General features: G+C 39.7%; 2 protein-coding genes across 2 annotated transcripts; one reads left to right on the plus strand and one right to left on the minus strand.

The window, feature by feature from the left end:
• Positions 1–698: 698 nt before the first annotated feature.
• Positions 699–9,377, minus strand: LOC111325503 (ZP domain-containing protein). The gene is made up of 8 exons (XM_022929328.2): positions 9,198–9,377; positions 8,377–8,488; positions 7,608–7,852; positions 5,520–5,567; positions 3,498–3,863; positions 2,883–3,105; positions 1,909–2,177; positions 699–1,431 (listed from the first exon to the last, which is right to left on the minus strand). Exons 1-8 carry the CDS (start codon positions 9,247–9,249, stop codon positions 1,253–1,255), a joined length of 1,494 nt encoding a protein of 497 aa, XP_022785063.2. The 5' UTR covers positions 9,250–9,377; the 3' UTR covers positions 699–1,252.
• A 6,397-nt stretch (positions 9,378–15,774) lies between these two features.
• Positions 15,775–18,959, plus strand: LOC111325533 (uncharacterized). Its single transcript, XM_022929361.2, has one exon. The coding sequence runs from the start codon at positions 16,526–16,528 to the stop codon at positions 18,230–18,232; it is 1,707 nt and encodes a 568-aa protein (XP_022785096.2). The 5' UTR covers positions 15,775–16,525; the 3' UTR covers positions 18,233–18,959.
• The last annotated feature ends 1,782 nt before the right edge of the window (positions 18,960–20,741 follow it).

The raw sequence follows: 20,741 nt of genomic DNA on the forward strand, positions 1-20,741 counted from the left end.
AATTGTGCGGCATACAACATACACTCTTCAATACATGATTTGGACTTGAGCCCCAGTTGAGGTCAGTGCCTTGCAATTGGTTCTTAAACAGAACAATTTTTTTTATCCCCATGCCTCTACACTTTAGGGTGAACAAATAGTTACTAGAGATCTGCTGGGCAAACCCGAGGGGACAATCTGCGATGGACTACCTTCCCAATAAGGTTGGGTGTGTTCAATAATAATCTTGTTTGATAATGTTATTGAAATCGGGTCGGGCTAACCTTCACAGACATTTCAGCCAGTCTTTGTCTTTCTTGATTTTGATCTGACCTTTTCTTCTCAATATGTTTCCATTGCTTTAATCTCTTGTTCGTTTTATTTTTTTTATTTTTTTTATTTTCGGAGGGTGGAGGGAAATTTCTGTTTATTTTTTAGGTTTTTTTTTTCTCTGCTGTTTTCTCCTTTGAAATGAACAAAAATTTTTGCGAATTATTTATTAAGTGACTGTTTGTTAAAATTTCAAATTAATCCGTGCTCAGATTTAACTGACATAGCTGAGTGGAAGTTATGACCAGAGGAAAATGAAATCCTTTCCCATGACTGTCAATGTTTCCTTAGAGTCCAGACTTGTTGTAGAGAGCCGTGACTCAGGTCTAACAAGTGCCAAAGATTATTCTTACTAAAGGAAAATAGAGTTAAAGTCAAAACTAAACAGCTTTCTTAGCTAAAAGTAAGCACATCCAGTTTTATTGAGCTTCAAACCACGCTTAACAGGTTAAAAATATCCAATTGTTAGCAAACGAAAACTTACTGCTTCCCACTACATATGCCTGTGGTTTCCGTAGCGCACCTCTTTAGCATTTGAAACTATAGATAATTGAACGTCTTCGAGTTTTATTTCGCTTATTACGAAATTAAAGTACATGGTATCCTAGAAAAAGCTTGAGCAGAAGTTATATTTGTATAAGAAAAAGCTAGTTTCCTCACAAAATTTCCTGTTACCAGGAAACGCGAGTCGAGCGGGTGGTAATATCTAAAAGTGGTCTCGTTTCTTCTTTTTTTAGAGAAGTTAAGCCAGCTTAAATAAAAATGATAAAATATATTGAAATAAACATGAAATTAGGAGAAAAGGTTTTACTCTAAGGTGGAATAAAACTACTAATAAAACAATGAAAACTGAAATGCCTTGAAAACTTCTTATGTGATTAATTCAGTCCCCCAAAGTATTGAAAATGCGGAAAGTTACAATTCAAGCTCGATGAATGCCCCTTTAAATTTCCTCAGCAACGATAAGAGCCGCGCCTTTTTTAACGGACGCGCGACGTCGACTGATGACGACGACAGCGACGATGAGTCCAATGGCCACAGTTCCCAAAACTCCAACCAAGACCGCCACCAACATCACCATGTTACTATCAGTCTCTGATTCAGTATAATGCTTCGTTTCAGCTGTAGGAATTAAACAAGCTGGCGTTTAATCATGTGACTGTGTCAACTTATGCGTGTTTGAAGGCCTGTGCAGCTGAGGGGATGTGTTCGACCAACACGATTGGTGTGCGTAATGTCCGCGAGAGGAATTTTCGGAATCTTATTGCTACCCCGGCTCAATTACACATAAGAAACGATAACAGAACATATTTCGTTAATGGTGTGGGAATACTATTTAAAGCATGGCTCAGTTAAACTTGCTCAAACTTTTGGCCTTTTATAGCCTGTTTCTTAGATAATGGAGACGACTCAAAGAGAGAATGCGCGGGAAATGACGGCAAGTGGGTGCGACGGTTGCAGTTGTCAAGGAAACGGCTGATAGAGATATTTTCTTTTCACGGTCTCGCTTATTTCACGAACACCATTATTCGTGCGCCCACCTTTGGACTCGTATTCGCTGACAGAGCGCCTGGAACAGGCAAAAGATTTCATACCCACCTTCCTCATTTTCCGGGCGCTTAAGTTTCATTGGTCCAACATACAGGTCGGCACTAAACTCTTCTTCTTCAGTTGATGACCGTCGTCTCCTCTTTGATGGTTGACAGCCTTTGGCACACCGTGACTGGTCATCAGCTTTTCGGCAAACCGTCAACTTGCAATGGATAAAGACATCATCGTAGTTCTCTTTGAAACGGAAAGCTGCAACGTTGAAGAAATGCTCAGCTTTTGCGCCGTAATCGTATTCCAACGTGTTGTCTCTCGAGCAGCTGAGGAGAGAGAATCAGCAAAGTTTTGATTAGCTCTATTTTTTGCTTGTGGTGTTGTTGCTAAGTAAAATATTTATCCATAATTTCGATACCTACCTTATAAATCACATAGAATGAATATGATCAGAAGTAGCATGGCGTAGATTTGCTGTGTCCAATCGTTAAACTTACTTTTAAAGTAATCATTTTTGTAGATGTAGTGGATCATGGTCGTCACAACATCAAAAATTAATAAAACGATTGCCAACGTAGTTCTCTATCCAAAGTAGCCATAAGTTCACTTAACAGAACAGTAAAATGTAGGGCATGCAAAACGGATCAAATTTGGCTAACTGCACGCCAATATCCCGTGCAAAAGTCAAACATGAGAAAAAAACCACTGTCACGCAAATTTACGATAAAAGAAAACTTTTTCGAGAAATCTGCAAGAGGTAGTAAAATTTATTTTGTCGACAACATTCATTCAACAAGAAGTATTCTTTAGATTGACAATTTTTTGTGGAATTTTTAAATAAAATTAGAGCCCCTCCTAACACCGTGACTTTCTGGACTGTGGCTGTTTTGAAAAATGTGGTACAGCTTTTCCGTAGTCGGCCTCTATGTTTCGACGTCTGCACATACGCAGATGTTTGACCTTTGGGTTGCCTAGCACACGATATAATCTAAGGAATAATAACTCTTGTCAGCTAAAAACGTTTAACTTACGCTTTTTCAATGATAAGATGCTCGGGAGTAGAATCGTAGCTTGATGATGCTGTGGCCTTGCAGAGATCTGGAAATACAACCAATTCATTGTCACCAGACTCCACTCGGAAACCAAAGTACATCTTCTGACCCAAACCAACCTCCTTTGGAAACTTGGTAACTGCTACGCTGTTGCTTCCATCTTCATACATGTCCATGAAGTAGGTAAAGTTGCCAATACCCTCTGGAAGTAGAGAAGAAATATTTATCATTTCGTAAATCTAAACACCAATCGAGGTTAAAAGAGTGTTGGTCCGCATGTTTGGATGCTCATTGCAATTCGCAAGTTCAAGGATATGCTTTTGTATGTCGTTTTGCTTTGCGTTTTTATGTCTCTATATCCGTGTTTATGCGTTAGCTCTCCTATCAGAATCATTAACGAGTTTTTCGTACAACGGCCAAACAGAAGAAAGGCCAGGAATATACAATTCAGAGCCAATAAAAACTCAAAGCTAAAAAAAAAAAAACCACCAAAATGCTTCAAGCGCTGGAACGCGCGGGCGACCAATGCAATCGTGTGTCACTTCCGACACTCTATTGAGCTTCGTTCTAGAAAAACCATAGTTCATACGATACCTGCATTTGATAAGATGATAGTACTTTGAGGATTGTAGGACACTTTCGACAGGACGGTCTTCTTGTCATATCCACATTTGAACGGAATTACCTCGTAATGGTCACGGATTATCTTCGTATCATTAGGTGGCAAGCCAGCCTTCAGGTAAACCATGTTATTGTAGTAAATCCTCTTCCCGTCATCCTCTTGCATGGTTTTACACTCCTCAAGTCCAAATGTAAATTTGACCATTTCATCGTCCTTGTAACCAGCTACGCAATTCATGTCCTCAAGATGCAGAACTGAGTCGTTTACAACGATTCCTGGATAATCTGCAAACTTCAGGGTCACTTCTATATAGTCTGGTCGGCAAACAATGTCAATCTCTAAAAATAAGAAGAAACGAATTAGGGTTTTATTTAGTGTTCCCAGTTACCTAACATAATATTTTACGACAATGTGTCATTGCGACAAAAGGATCAGAAGAAGCCCAAAATTAGAAGCAAAATCAGGCTAGGACTGACCTATTAGGGCTACTCTATTCTCATTTGTTCCGGCCGAGAAGTTCCCTAAAAATGTTCTGAACAGAGTGGTACGAGTATGCTCCGCTCGAGTAACGAGTCGCATGCTGCAAACAAGGGCTTTGGAATAACACCCCAAGAACGCAAACATGTCCAATAAAGAAAAATAGCGTGATATTTTTTTTTCAAGTTTTCTTTTTTTGATAAATAAAGTCGTAGTTCCATTTTAATTACTTCGATTTTTTGCATTCCAACGTACTTTGTCTAGACACGAATTTATTTCACAGAGGAAAAATAGATGCTAATTATATGTGCATAGGACAAATGTTTTGAACATGCTTTATAAATACTGATACAGGGTTAGTCTCTTGAAAATATAGGCCGTCTGAAAGTAAAAATTGACTTAAGTTTATAGTTTTATTTGTTTGTCCGTCATTTTTTTTTTTGTTTTGTTTTGGCCGAAACAAAGTGCATTCTGACACAAAGCAGCAAAAATACAAGGCAATCTTAAATCTGATCAGGAACCAAAAAATTTCTCAATATCCCCAAGTTTTATGCATTTGAGAATATTATCTTCAACTTTTTAATTTTGCATATTTGAATACCCCAAAACAATATCCAATCAGAAGTTGGCTTCGAGTATTCACGCGATCGGATTCAAAATTTTCGGACCTCGGAAAATAACACAGCTGTTTACTTTTAAGTAATTTCAAAGTGTCGAGCAGTGCGTTGATGTTTTTATGTGTACAAGTTTGTTAAGTGCTAGCGTAAAGGCTATCTAAGACAAAAATCATAATATGGTGACGACTCATTGATTTACCCTGAAACAATACACTTGTCAGGCTGTGAACTAATAAAGCCAGACATGCCTGAGTGAACTGTCTCTAGAAACAAAAGATGTCAAGATACTTTGATAAAATAGAATATGATTAAACTCTTCTGGCAAACTCTGGATTGTGTTTAATTCATAAGCATTAAATGGGCAGACGTTTATGCAACTGGAATAATCCCAATAATCCAATTTTTGTTCCAAAGGTAGACCTTGCATCATGAATGCGAACCCTGACGGAAAAAGCAAGCAAGCATCTCAGAAAGCCCAATAAACTGAATTGCGCGCATAACAAATGCATTTTAGCTCCTTGCTGCAGAAGATCGTGTGATGGGAACATCAATAATATGCAGATACTTAAAAAAAATGGGTTTGTTTTTGAGAAAGGTCTGTGGCGAAAAGGCGGCCAGACAAAGGCCATTTGTCGTAGACCGCGCATCATGTTTATTCAAAGAGATCTAGAACCACTGACTTGCATACGAGGTGGGTGACAAAGGAAAAGGCGCAAGCAAAATCCAAGAACACAAAAACGGAAAGCCTCAAACTATGGCCTGACAACTTTTGTTTGTCTTGTTAGGATTTGCATGTACTGAGTTCACTTCGTGCTTCCAAATCAAAATAAAAGTGCATAACTGCTGAACACTCTAGATCAATATGTAAATACTGAGTAGATTTACGAATTATGCACTCACTTGCTTCGGTGTTCAACGTTATGTTTCCACCGCCATTGGATGCAGAAGCTAAAAATAAAGAGATATCATGATTAATAAATGAAAAAGAACGCTCAAAAGGCGCTCAAGAAAGGAAAACAAACAGTAGCTTGGAAATGCAAGCGTATCATGAATAGTTATTCTAAATGATTTGTTAACATGGCCCCACCTTATGAATTGAATTAAAACTTCAAACTAGAGTTTTCGCTTTACTAGTAGTTGGAGTTTCCACAGGTGCCTATCTAATAGTTTTACAACCTCCCTAAGCCATTAAAACGAACGTTTTAGGCTTCCAAGAGCGAAACTCTGTAGGGACAGAATTTAAACAATCTATGCGCTTCAGTAATTCCTACATCAGTACACTCTATTGATGGTGAGCACATGAGTAGAAATATTAAACAAAGTTTGTGAGAAAGTTGTATCCAAACTCAACAACGCCTGAGCGTTGAGCAGAACTCGACGTGGTTTCCAGAATTCTAAAGTAAGCTCAAGGCTCAGAGAGCTGAAAACGAGATGGCACAAGTTATAAAACACGACAGGCGACAATAAAGCCTAAAACTAAAAAAAACAAATTATTTCGTCCCTTATACAAATAAAAGCAAAGTGTGGTATACCAAGCGCAAGACAGAGCGAGACGCACACAACAGCGAAGGCCCTCATTTCTCTCTATTAGTGAGAACTAACAATCCTGCTCAGGAACACACAAACGCTTGTAGCCGTCTCAGTTGCCGACTGGCTGACCAAACCGCCCACCACAGAAGTCGCACACCTGGTTTTGAAGCAGAGCGTGACGAATTTGAAAATGGTAATTAGTCGCCAAGAAAAAGGCGATGAATGCGCTTTGTTGTTTTGGCGGGAGGAACAAAGTGCACCGGTCCTTCGAGATCAAAATGATTTGAATAAATTAGTATTGGGAAACTTTATGGGGTTCTTTTGCTAATTGCACGTTTAGTAAGTTGTATGTAATTTTATCGCCTGTTTGGTCTGAAATAATTCTGAAAATGATATAAAGGACGCGATATATGCATTTTCGGTTCTTTGTGACATTTCAAGCTGAAGGATTTTAGATGCAATTTTAAGTGTTATTTCTGCGGTGTTAATTGCAAAGAAAAATTGATGAACTTTTTGGATCATTGAAGTCACGTTTAGGAACCATAAAGCATGCAAAGGGTTTTCAGCTATTTGTTGAACGGTTAATGATTATGAAATCGCCATTTCCGAAGGGTGAAAAATACTTCCATTTTTTTGACAAGAGTAGCATCCAAAATCAGTTTATAAGTGGAAAGCTAGACAAGACTCTTTGTCGGGCTTCAATTGATGAGCCTAGAAAGGCGACGAATAAGGCCGAACATAATGGGACCATGAACAAAACCACAAAACTTTGAACACGGTGAGACATGCGTAGTACACCCCTCCCAAATGCAGCCCCACCCACTGCGTTAGGGCTTTATCGAAAAAGGCCGATGATCAAGCGTCCCGGTATAGCAGGGTTCATTATTGTAACACTCTACAATTAGAAGGGGGTAAGTTGCTTAAGAAACTGTGGTGCTGTGTCGGTGGGGGGTAACAAGGTAACTTGGTTATATCAACTAAGTTAATTATAAATTGGCCACCGTAAAGAGTTAGAGTTAGCTTCTTAACTCTTTACGGTGGTCAATTTCCAATTTTCAACTTAGTTGATATAGTCAAATTACTCGACAAGTAGGTTTATTTGAACCAGCAAATCTTTCCCTTTCGATGTAACCCAACCAATGACGATCTTAAACGGAAAATTTGTACCCACATTTTGGTGTGTCTTCACCTATCCAGGTAAACCGAATGCATCTCTGAAGGAGCTAGTTTTTTTTTTTTTTTTTCTTGCTTCTGTTAAAGAAGAAAACTTTAAAGAATGGTTTATCGGGGAAGAGAGAAGCCAGCCGGCGAGAGCAAACCAGAAACGAACCGTGTCTGGTTACAAAAGGTGAAGGAAGGCTAAAACGAATTGCAATGCTAAAACTTGTCATGAGAACAATTTGTTAGTTTCCACATGATGTACAAGTAATTCCTCTACCATTAGTTCCGTTTACTTACGGGGCACATCATTGTCAATGATTAAGATGGTAGCACTTCCAACGCTGCCAATCGTGGCACTTGGACGGGAGGGACCCAAGAGCCGCAAAGAGAGCTGGATTGTTTCGTCACTTTCAATTACGTCGTCATCTGTAATAGGAATAGTCACTTCTTTGGACGCGTCGCCTGCTGAAAATAATACCCTTAAACCAGCGGTGGGGGCGTAATCTTCACCACTAACGGCCGTACCATCAGCAACATTTACGCTTGGAGGAAAAAGAAACAACAAGCATTACTTTGCATTAACGGTACCAAGTCAATTAACGAATTTACACATAATAAACACCAAATAGGTAGTTTACAACTTCTAGTGGCTATGAATTTAAGTATATCGCTATAGAAAGGGGAGATGCCGTCTTCTTTGAAACTTTTTGCAAATGTAAAGAAAGGTATTTGGAATTTAAAACTATTACAGTACCAGTTTATTGGATAACGAAAAAACCTTAACCACGAGCATCTCCGGAAATTGGATTCAAACCTTCTTATCCACGCACACTCAAAAAGTTTGTCTCCTTTACCCGAAGGACTTTAACCGATGTCGATGTCGATGCAAAATTAGCTGGTTCCTTGTCTTTTGTTTGCGAGGAACAGCAGGTGTGGGGGAGAAAAATGAGGGAACCCAAGAAGTGATGGAAGTTTAAAGCGATGAAAACTAATCAGATTCTCGTTAATAAACTCAGGAGAATATTCGTGATGTAAGATGGAAGGGCTTATACGTGCGCACGCCTACCTGAGAGTCCCAGATTCCGCAGTATTGCCAACATTTTCTATTACAACGACTGCGTTTAATACTGACTCGGAGACACGGAATTCTCCAGATCGAAACTGAAAAACGGCTGGATCTGTTCAAAAAGGGAAATGTAGCCCTAATCAATTTGTCAAAAGTAAATAATTAATGCAGCTGTGATAGGGTTATGATACCTTTCTTGGTAGTCCGATGGAAGAAATGGGCAAGGGACACAAAATAAACAAGGAACTATGCGAAAGAAACGGAACGGAATATAACCAGAGATAGAGATGGCTCGGTAGAGTAAATTATTTTCGCTCAAGTTGGCACTGCAAGATGATGGAAATCTTCCAAATGTTCACTTTCCGATCCTAAGTCCACAGATCCAGTAGTCCGCGCCACGTACTTTTATTTATCCCTTTCTTTCAAAGACCCATGAAAAGTCTCGACGGAGTGTTTGTAAATAGAAGTTAAAGAAATGCTACAAATGACTCATGGTTGTTTGAGATTTACCAGAACTTCAAGTGTTAACATTTAATTTAGCAAAGTACGTACTACATCGGTGTCACACTCCACCATTAAACGATCGTAGATCGCCTCTTGGCTGAATCGAATCAGTGAGGAATGACCGACCGGAATTTAGCCATATCATAATAGATTTCCTTAACAGCAAGCACCTTGATAGCTTGATTCACAAAAAGATTTGATTATGGTTGTATAGAAAAGGGATAAACAATTCGCTTGGCACTTTTAGGTAGGCAGCTCAAAACATCACGACGTACCCCGGGTGGTGTGCTGCTTGTTTACAAAGTTATTCAACTTACCTTGTGCTAAACACATGTGGATCAAAAACGCAAGTGATATGAATCCCCTCATGGCTGAGACATCTACTTTCTTGCTGAGGTCTTACTTGCTGTCAGATGCAATGAAAAACAAGAACCTCAAAAACTTTAAGAGAGCAACCGAGTACTACTGTCGCACCGAAGCAAGCATATGAAGCCAAAGTCGAACGAGGTCGAGGCGAGTTACTCAGCCATGAAGGTTCGACTGGAGTCATGCATATAAAGTGAATCATGAATAACAATCGCACTCAACCCTAAAAGACAGCTATTAATCTTAAACTAAAGTAGTTAGAAGCAGATACCGAAAACCCACACTGACATGTAACCGCCAGGCCAGCTGTCTCTGTCTAGGGCTGATAAAACAGAACAATCTTCAAAATTCCTTGTAAACAACAGTCATTGCCAACTGTTTAGCAAAGAGACTGTATCATTAAACAAAAGAGATGAAGGTTATTTTTAGCTCCGCCTTTGCCAGCAATTGAAAATTAAGGCCATGTTGACTTCCATGTCGCCCCTAAGTGACTTAAATGGACTGAACTGATAAAATCGAAATAGCTTGTCAGCTCTGCGGTTTAAGAATTTACTAGCAGAAAGTCAAAACAAATTCGATTCTGCAAAGTCGCGTTGAGATAATTTTCATGAAACGGTCAGGCGGTTCATGAAGTAGTCGATATAAAAAATCGTAAGATTTTGAAACATCTTTTCTTTGCCTTCTCTAACTCTGCTAAACAATATAAGCCTCTGGGCACCTTCGCGTGCATGGGGTTAACACTTATTAATGTGGACAAGTAGCAGCGACATATTGTCTGGCAAAGTCGCATTGAGTTAAGTTTCATGAAACAGCCGGACGGTTCTTGAAACAAATAAAGGCTGATAGTTTCTAAAGAAACTGTTTGGCGCTGCGTCGGTGGCGGTAACGAAATAATGTGAATATATCAACAAAGTTGAAATGGCAAATTGGCCACCGTTACGGTTATAAAACGTGACGTTCCGAGCATTAGCCCTTCATCATTCGCTCCGATTGCTCAATTGGTAGAGCTCAATTGGTAGAGCACTGCACTAGTATCGCAGAGGTCAGTGGTTCGAATCCCGTACAGGCCTGATTTTTTTTTTTTTTTTTTCAGGTCTGATTTTCGCTATTGCTTAAATAGCGCTATCTACTGCGAGGATCGCGCATCATACGTATCTAATACCGCAGTTCAAAATATATGAACTTCATATATTTCATTGTATCTGATTTATCACTTTCACGGGTTTATTACGAATCAACTTAACGGCCTGCTCCCAGTTGGCTTGTTAGCTCAATTGGTAGAGCGCTGCAGTAGTGTCGCAGAGGTCAGTGGTTCGAATCCCGTACAGGCCTGATTTTTTTCAGGTCTGATTTTCGCTATTGCTTAAATAGTGCTATCTACTGCGAGGATCGTGCATCATACGTATCTAATACCGCAGTTCAAAATATATGAACTTCATATATTTCATTGTATCTCATTTCAACTTTGTTGACATATTCAAATTATTTGCTTCTTGAAATAGCCGATACAAAAAAATCTGAACATTTTGAAACATCTGTTTTTTTGCCTTCTATGACTCTGCTAAGCATTATAAGCCTCCGGGCACCTTCAAGTGCAGGCGGGTAACACTTAGTAACGTGGACAAGTAGCATCGACATATTTTCTGGCAAAATGCAAACGAAATCGAGAGAAAAAACCTCATTTTCAGCTGGAGTTTATCAGGAATAAACGGCGGTTTAAAAGAGGAATTTAATTACTAAATGTATGCCCTACTGACAGTTTCGTCTAGCAGATGATGGAACCATGGTGGACTGGATTACCAATCAGATCTCTGCCTATATTTAAACGAGCTTCTTCCATAGAAAAATAATTTAAAAAATAACTATTGTTATTATAACAATTTCAATGAATTACAATGGCAATAATAATATCAATAATTATGTTGAAAAAGAAATAATGGTATCTGTTAAACACCCAATACTTAAAATATTTCAAGTTACTGTGAACTTTAAAACATAGATAAATAACTAAAGATTTCAATTGAAAAAAAAAATAGGAAATCATCCATCTTGTACGCATATCGTGGCTTTTGGTTAGCAATGAAATAATGGACCCTATCAGATTGTCTAGAAGAGATCATGCGAACTTTTTATATTTGCCGATAAATCTACTTTCCGTTGGACTCTTCCATCATTTATTAACTTTTCCTTCCTGGATAGAACAATTTCTGCTGCTTTTCGCAACGTTTTCATTACTCACTAAGACCGCCCAAAATATTTGTCGGAATCGTTTGTTGCATCCGCAGGACAAGGTCTATGTAATAATGAATGATTAATTTCGATTCGAGACAAACTGAAATACTAGCTAATGTAACAACTTCGAAAAATATATATTTGAGTTATTTTATAGACAATTGCGAAAGCTTTGATGAGTACGAATGAAGTAGAAGAATGTCGTACTTACTCTTAAATTGGAATCCCTCTTAAGATGCGACTTCTTATGAAGTGAGCAAGGTGTGAATTGCTAGCAAATTCTACATGTGCACACTCGTAATCCTGAGCGTTGATTGGTTCCAGTTGTGGTAACTTGCTTGTTGTTTACTGTCACGAACGATCTCTTGTGTCACGCCATTAGAAAGTGGTGAACAGCCCTTGGTTCAATTTATGAGGACGTGTTGGCGACTAGAAGAGTTTATTATTGAAAATGAGTTGTCCAACTTTCATTTTTGCTGTCAGTCGCTGCATTCTGACGACTATCGTAGGACTTTAAAAGTGCGTGTTTCGTTCTTCAAAGCTAAGCGGTTCAGCGCAAGGTTTCTAAGTATACTGAATCAGTTTTATTCGCAATCAACATTGAAACATTTCCTGTCTGGCTGGCGTCAAAATTCTCATCACAGAAAAATGCCGCAACTGGATGATATTTCGTTCTTAAAAACATGAGGGTCTTAGAGAGGTTTGTCCGAAAATTAAGCCAATTTGTTTATTCATACTCAACATTGAGTGTAGAAGGCGTCCAAGCTCCACTCAATGAAATTGTCGCAAATTGATATTATTTATAGCACATGATATATACCAGTTATTTAGAGAAGCTGCTTCGAGAGGTTTCTTCGAATATCGAGTCAGTTTGTTTCTTCGCACTTAATATGAAAACACTAGACTACACGGCTGACTTCAGGCATGTTTATTTTTCAACAGAATAACCCTTTGCACTCCAACATCAGAATGCGTATTCTCGATACGGCTACTGTTCACCATACATTTCTTCAGCTGATGCCGAGGGTAATTTTTAAAAAATCAAGAGCCTTCTTAAGTTGATGATCATTTCTTTTATTCTCGTGACGTAATGCGTGACTCAGGGGTGATGCTAGTCACTCTTAGAGGGATCGAAAGGTTAATCATTTGTGTCGAAATGCAGGTATACGCCTTGTGTGACACAGGTATACGCCTTGTGTGACACAGGTATACGCCTTGTGTGACACAGCCTATCAGTGCTACTGTGTGTTTCATTTCTAACAGCCAACTCCATGAATATATTGAAGCTGGTATAAGATGAAGTGCGTGCGTTACTCTAGCAAAATTATTTAAGAAATGTATATGAAAGCGATCCTCGCAGCTCACATATATGATTTTCATATAGTCTTATTCAATGCATTTTCCTTCGAAAGTTAGCGAGAGAATGAATTCCTTCATGCTAACACGTTTTGTGTTAGCACGCGGAGTCTCCTGATACTCCAGTTGAATATATTAAGGAGTGTCTTCCTTGATATATTCATCAAGGGTAACACTACTCGGCGGTGGTTTAGTTCACATTTTCGGCTTATTTTATTGCAACGATATGCCCTCGAGCCCAAAATCTCCACAAAGCCAGAAGTCTTTGGAGACGGAGGAAGTTTTCGAGCGGTTTAAATCCCACCTAGATCAAAAGGTCGAAAGTCTTGCATCAGGTTTAGTCTCCCAAACAAGCGGCGGAACTCAGAAGTTAGAAAGAGCGGCTGAAGCGGGAAAGTTGAAATTCCAAGGCAACAAGGACCAGTTCCTTTTTAATTCTGAACGACTCTGGACAAAACCGCCAATTTCCTGGCTGCGCGGAACGTCGAGAAAGCCGGCGAGAAGGTGGAAGAACTGAAGAAAATTCTACGCCATCGTCAAAAGATTACTTGCTGATAAGAGCGAGGCCGGTTTGCTTCCTGTTAAAGAATACCAAACCGTAGGTATTGCATGGTAGAGCTTCAGTTTTGGAAGGATAATCTTCGCTCTGTTAACTCCAAATCTGTAACAGATTTGGCATCCCCTTTCATATCCATTTACTCGAATGCTAGTAAATATAGCCTGCGCAGGTCACATTGCGGGGGTAGATGTGCACGCTCACAGGATTTTTACAGAAGCAGAACGCCAGGAGAGCTCTTCTTACCGCGAGCTTTTAGCTGTTCATTTTGTTCTTAGTTCGATTAGTTCCTTCCTTCCTAACTCTAGGGTTAAGTGGTTTACCGATAGCCAAGGGGCGGCTAGGATCGTGCAAGTTGGCAGCATGAATTTCAATCTGCATAAGTTAGCTTGCGATATTTTTTGGTCTTTTTTTTTTTCAAGGTTGGAATTTATTTAGACATCGAGTGGGTGCTACGATCACTTGATGAAAAAGCAGATTTCCTCAGCATAATCGTCATAATCCTATGGATTATGACGATTGGGAGCTTGCCCCCAGGTTCTTTCGGCAGCTGGACGTGCTTTGGGGGCCATTTACGGTGGATTGCTTTGCCACCCACTACAACAAGAAGGTCTCAAAATATTTTTCTAGATTCTGGAATCCTGGGACAGTGGGAATTGACGCGTTTTTCCAAGACTGACAACCGGAAAATTGCTTAGGTGTGCCACCGGTCGTACTCTTGTCAAAAGTCCTTATTTTCATGTTTCGATGCAATGTCAGGGGGATATTAGTGGTACCCTACTGGCCGTCCGCGCCTTTCTGGCCTTTGTTGGTTCAGTTTTGGGACTTCGTTGTCGATTATTAATTTTTTGAGGGTCGGTTAGCATTGCGTCAAGGTCGTAATACGAACCCGCTTTTAGGTTCAACCTCCTGGGACGGCCGTAAAACTTCAATTTTCACGGAGCGCTGTTAGTAGCACTCCAAACTGACCTTGTTTAGAGTGTCTCATGGCGAGGGCTTCTTGTACTGTGAACCCACTATTACAGATCTCGGATCTATAGACCAGTGCTTCTTAAGCCGTTGGCACTGAGTGTTCTTGTATTTCATGCTGGCTGGCAGCTTACACGTTATTGTAGCCGGTTGGCAGGTTTGTTTGAGCCGGGTGGCAGCGAACTTGAGCCGAGTGGCTTTGAGTATTTTCCTGGGCTAGGTATCTCTTTAGCACTCCCCCCCCCCCCCCCCCCCTCACACTATTTCTTAGTAATTTTGTTTTCCTTAGGATTTGATAGAAGCCTCCTCTTGGGGACCGACGTGTAAGGACAGTAGACGTACAATCGTGCAGCAAGTTTTAGCTTCTAAAGCCAATTCTTCCGTTAAAAAATATGTTACCCAGTATAGGTATTTCTCCGTGTACCTTAGGTCCAGAGGCGTGAAATTAGTCCTGCCTTGCGTTTGTTTACTCGTCTCAGAATACTTGTCTTATCTTCATGAAACTAAAAGATCCTATGCTGTCGTTTTGTCTGCGTTCTGTGCGTTAAAGTCGGTCCATGATCTTATCCCTTGTGGCGCACAGGATAATCCGGTTGACACCGCGCTAAATCACAATCTGGTGAAGCTTGTAGATTCAATAAACTGAAGAGATTTTACAATAAACTGAGGAGATTTCATTATTACAATATTATTGGGGTTATAAGCCATGCATTAGTTTACTACATAATAAGCTAAAAGATACGTACAGCTGTCATAGAAATTAAATACAATAAAATTACCAGTGAGTTAAAACAGGACATAATAATCAAATACAGGCAGAGCAGACTTGAAAGTAGAGAGGAGAGAATTGAGATATACGGAAGTGAGCGAAGTACCACAGTCATAATTTTCGATAATCATTGGTATGGAATTTCAATATTAGTGAATGGGTGTCAACATAAAAGTCCTCAATCCCAAGTATAGTCAAAAGCAACTTATGAATTTTCCTTTTAAATGCTCTTTTCGTAAGCTTACGTAAGTCAGGGTTTAGACAGTTCCATAACCTCGTACCAAACGCAGAGACAGACTTAAATTTCACCTGCAATCTAGATTTCTGTACATAAAAATTCTCTGTGGAAGAAAAACGCGTGTTATATGTATGGACGTCAGATGAATTAATAAAAAGTTCGCGAATATTCAGTAGGTGTAGGGCAAGTGGAAACGTCATGCGTTATGGCAGAAATGGTTTCAAAATAGAGCATATTAATGGGTAGGATACTCGAAGTTATAAAAAGAGGGATAGCATGAGATATTTTGCTGGAGAAGAAAATCAAAGAATTTGCTCATTGCTTCCCGAAATAATGCATTCCGATAAATGCTATGGGTCATTCGTTCCGAAAATAGACCTTAAGTATTAAATTGAAGAGACGACGCTAAAACTCGTAAATTTACAATTTCCTCTTCGAACTTCCGATCACTTCACAGAAAATCACGAAATGTCGGTTTATAATCCCTTAAAGTCACTTACTTTCTTAAAACGTAACGGCGTTATAGTTAATGGTATTTGCAGGGTTTATTTTTTTTTTTATATGCAGCGTTCGCTTTTTTTTTTTCGGCAGCGTTTGTTTTTATTTGCAATGTCCCTTTCCTTCGCAGCGAGTCCCTTGAGGGCCATCGTAAATTAGCTTTATTTTGGGGGATTTTAAATTAACACGCAAATGCATGTGTGGTACGTGGTTCAGGGGAAACATTCTAGATCTCTAAAGAGAAATGATAAATACGAGCAGGTTTTGTTGGTGGGGAACCCCCAAGGGGGAAAAATTGAAGTAGAACTTCTAATGTCACGCCATCGAAATTGAAATTAATGTACGGTCATTGTATCAAACTACTGAAAGCTTTTAGGTAAAACTGCAATTGAGAAATTGATAGAAGTTTTGCCTATGATGTGGAGAACTACGTTACGCTGAGGTTTCAGTTTTCTAACTATTTTTTCTGTTGTGAGGTAGCGTTAAGTGACACCAAGCATAACGCGACGTCATCGTTCTGCTCAGGTGATGCAATGATTACTCGAACGTAGCAATACGTACCTAGTACGAATCAATGCCGCATCTTGTCCTATAAAAGCGCGTTTAGTCTTAACACTGTACGAGCTTCAAGAGGAAAACTTTCCATAAAAAATCTCAGAAAATGGATCTTACAGACGAAGGACATCGCTATAAACTGATCAAAGTACAAGCAGAGGACCTAGAGGATTTGAACTCTGAAGAAAAATTCACCGAAAGTGACAGGTATATTTTAGATTGTCGAAATATCAAACCAACAGATATCTTGAGCAAATTAACAGAGTTCTACCGCCAAATTAAACGGTCCAAAGTTTCTCATGTTTGGATAAACAGCAGCGAAGGAGAATTTCTCGAAATCAAGGAACGGTTAGTCAAATTATTGGCAGAAAATGGTGAGTTGTCTCCCTCAGGAAATCACGCAATCTTGAAGTTGACCAAACAGGATCACACAGTACGCGACACAGATGCTTTGAAAATTGGCATCGACGTTCTAAATTTTGGAAAGAGTCTTCTTAATGTTTACCGTCTAATGGATGCCCATCCCGGAATTCTGTATGGAAAAGTCCACATGCATAATTCTCTTAAAAGAAAGCGATCAGTCGAGATTGTCCCTTCAGAATCTGCTGTTGGATTGGCGACAAGATCATACGCCGATCAACGTCGACCTGGTAAAAAAGTGTTTAAAGCCTTAAAGAAAATGATTGGCAACCCAAATAACATGGTGTCTAATAGGAAATGCTATATGTGCAATGAAACTTCTGTTTTTGATCGACTCTGCGGTGATTGCCATTTCCTAAATGAAGAGATGAAGAAATCCTCGTGTGATTTAAAGGGGAGGTACGCCATCGTCACCGGAGGCCGAATCAAGATCGGCTTCGAGACTGCTCTGCGCTTGTTGAGAGACGAGTGTTTCGTCGTAGTCACCACCAGATTTCCGGCTAACGCCGTGGAACGGTTTAGCAGAGAGACAGATTTCAAAGTTTGGAAGCACAGGTTAAAAATCGCACGACTTGATCTCCAGGACATGCAATCAGTGGACAATTTCCTCAATTATGTTCAACAGAACATTCCTCACCTCGACATCTTAGTCAATAACGCTGCGCAAACAATCTTTCGACCGTTTCATTACTATCAGTCCCTCATCTCAGAGGAAGTAAAGCAATCGCCAGACTTGGCCAAAGATGAGAACAATATAGTCGTGAATGAAGAAGATGCTCTTGAACAATTCCATTCGATGATTTCCACCCCAGAACGATACCAGGCCCTTCCTTGGAAAACGAGTTCAAATGATTTTCCATCAGAAGAGAGAGACGAACATGGTGAGCAACTAGACATTCGACAGAGGAACAGCTGGACATATAATTTGGATGAAGTTCCACTACAAGAGCTTCTACAAGTTCTAACCATCAATACTGTAGGCCCATTCATCCTGACAGCGAAACTAAAACCACTCCTTAAACAGAGTCCCTTTCAACGAAAGTTCGTCGTGAACGTTTCTGCCATGGAGGGACAATTCTCACGAATCAACAAAGGTCACCGTCACCCACATACCAACATGGCCAAAGCAGCCTTGAATATGATGACCCGTACCAGTGGACTGGAGTTCCAGATGGACGGAATTTACATGACAGCTGTAGACACCGGCTGGGTCACTGACGAACGTCCATTTCACCAAGCCCAGCATGAAGCAGAGGTTAAAGGGTTTGTGCCCCCCCTAGATTGCCAGGATGGCGCCGCAAGAGTTTATCACCCCATTGTTCATGGGTTAAACAACAAGAACTCGCCATACTTTGCTGTATTTCTAAAAGACTTTAAACCCAAAAACTGGTAACTTCTTAATGTTATTAAATACCATTAAAATTATTATTATTAATATTGTTATTATTATTACTACCATAATTGTTATCAGAGGCACGATTTTCATCATTATTCTTTGTTGTTGTTATCCAAACTATCATTTTTCTTATCATCATTGATATATATTATCATCATCATTATTATTGATATATAATTTCATTTTCTATCGTTATCAACGTAATTTATCATTTGGTTTCTAGATTGTTTTTTATTTGACTAAAATTTAATGATAAAAATTAGTGTTACTATATTCACGATAATGAATTACTTAATCAATATTATTAGCGAGTAGTGATTAATGCAGATTCGAAGTGTTATTACCAGTATTACAATCTTTAATAGAATCATTATTATCATGATCATCCTCATTATTACTCTCGTCATTATTATTACCATTAACCGCATTGTCATTTGTATCGTTTAACCTATTTTATTATTATTGGCAGTACAAACGTCTGGATGCTCAGAGCAAAGATGGACGTGTTAATAGTCCTTTTTACGGTTGTGGGCTTGGTGGCCAAGCCTTTAAACAGTAATGAGGCTAAGGGTGACCTTGTTGTGATAGAGACCTGTATCTAGTTAGTATGATAACAAAGAAATTTGCATTTGAAAAGCAGCAACATCTCGAAAATGTACAAGATAAAATTTCTGTCAAAATGGGTGTCCAAAATTCCTTAAGATGTCTAAACGCTCAGCTTGAACATTCTAGCAATGTGTAATGAACTAGACAGGATTGCCTTTTGCATTTGGTGCATAATTGATTCACACTTGTCTCCTACAAGCTCTTTAATATTTATCTCATCCTCTTTCGAGAAGCCCCCAAGGACATCCATGATGATGCTATACTGATTGACCTTATACGCAGGGTATCGGTGCGTCAGCTCTAATCTCAGTTGACCGTACTTCGTAGTCTTCTCAATATCTTTAGACTCGGATTAGATGAGGAATTCGGAGATCAGGGTTTGCCACAGTGATCCCAGTTATTCTCGGCACAGATTGTTACCACTGACCCAACTCAGTTGGTTGCACAGAAATTCTGGGATAGATGGTTTTGTAGGGGGTCCCAGACACGACTCAGTCAGTTGCACAGTAAGCCTCGGGACAAACACTCGCTATAAATAGAAAGTGCCGCAGTTTCTCACTTTAATCCAAACAAATCTATCGCAGCAATCATCATAGGTTCTGAAAATACCTTTCTGCTAACAACGCCTTGTTCCACACTAGGATGGACACCATTCATCCATCCAGCTCGAGATGTACCACATATCTTGTTCTCCACACATGTGGTCGGAATCTTTTTACCAACTGGTTCCTCCATGCGATGCCAGCCCGGGGTAATTGAATCGTCGCATTTGTAAGGTCGAACAGCTGCGCAAGTTGGTTTCCTGCGACTGAAGTTCCTGTTTGCGTGCGGGATTCCTGTGCGCAGCTGTTAGTGTTCAATTGGTTCCTTGTTGCCCGTCAGAGTGCTTCGGTGAGGACCACCTAGTTTCATCCTTTTTGCAAGATAAACGGATACACTAAGGAAACTCTCACGGTCAGCTAACCCAAACATATCTACGGTTTTCCTACTTAAAACGTTGGTACCTCTCGCTAGAGGAGAAGGAGAAAGAGAGAGAAGAGAAGATCTAAAGCAGGGAAGTCGAAGCTGTAGTAGCTCTCGAGGAAAGAATAAAAAGAGGAGTCCAGAGTCTTGGTGCCTCTCGTTAAACGATCAAGCGAGTTGCTAACCTCCCTACACGACGATCACTCAAATAGGTGTTTTCCACACATTCTAATTCAACAACAACAAAAGGATAATAACCCGACGGAAAATTAAAAAAAAAAATAACGTACCCTATATCTATTCTTGGGGATCAACCGGAAGAGAGATCATTCGTTACCAAGGGGGGGAGGAGGGGGTCAATAGAAAACTTGTCTTAATTAGCTGGAAATGTGAGGGAATCAGCTAAATGTTCATGCAAAAATTCTCCTGGCTCCCCTGCCTTGATAAGTAACGGTTGGTCCCTAAATTTTCTCGTGAGGATAACCAGAATCCTCCTAGTACCTCCCCCCCTTGGTAAATTGCGGTTGGTCCTTAAAATGAAGAAAAAAATTTCCGGTAACAGATGGCAAAATAGCAGATGGAAAAATAGGCCTTATGCGATCTTTCCTACTTTTTTTCCTTTTTACTGCAATTTTTTTCTTCTACTTTTTTGTGCTTCGCTTTGCTCTTTTACGGTCCTCTGGATTTTGTCTCTGAACCTTATTCTCGGCCTCACCCCCAGTAGCAATTTGAAGGGATACAAGCGCGTGTAAGTGTCGGTAAGCGCAAGTGACCGCATGCGGGAGTGTGTGATTAAAATAGAAATTACTTGCACGTTTTAAAGAACTCGATAAGACATTTTCCAACCTGCCCTTAGTAAAAATTTCATCCTTCCTTAAGTTTAGAGCCTACTAGTTTGAAATGAACTTAATTTTAAACTGAAAAAAAATGGCATTTC

Source organism: Stylophora pistillata, chromosome 7 (assembly GCF_964205215.1).
Source record: "Stylophora pistillata chromosome 7, jaStyPist1.2, whole genome shotgun sequence".
Taxonomy (NCBI): Eukaryota; Metazoa; Cnidaria; class Anthozoa; order Scleractinia; family Pocilloporidae; genus Stylophora; species Stylophora pistillata.

What these genes read in the sequence shown, in the direction of transcription:
- LOC111325503 (XM_022929328.2), bottom strand. Translation starts at nt 9,249, where the DNA reads ATGAGGGGATTCATATCACTTGCGTTTTTGATCCACATGTGTTTAGCA. An exon ending in GCGGAATCTGGGACTCTCAG is followed by an intron (nt 7,853 to 8,376) that starts GTAGGCGTGCGC and finishes TTTTCCTCCAAG; the next exon opens with CGTAAATGTTGCTGATGGTA. An exon ending in AACGTTGAACACCGAAGCAA is followed by an intron (nt 3,864 to 5,519) that starts GTGAGTGCATAA and finishes TCTTATTTTTAG; the next exon opens with AGATTGACATTGTTTGCCGA.
- LOC111325533 (XM_022929361.2), top strand. Translation starts at nt 16,526, where the DNA reads ATGGATCTTACAGACGAAGGACATCGCTATAAACTGATCAAAGTACAA.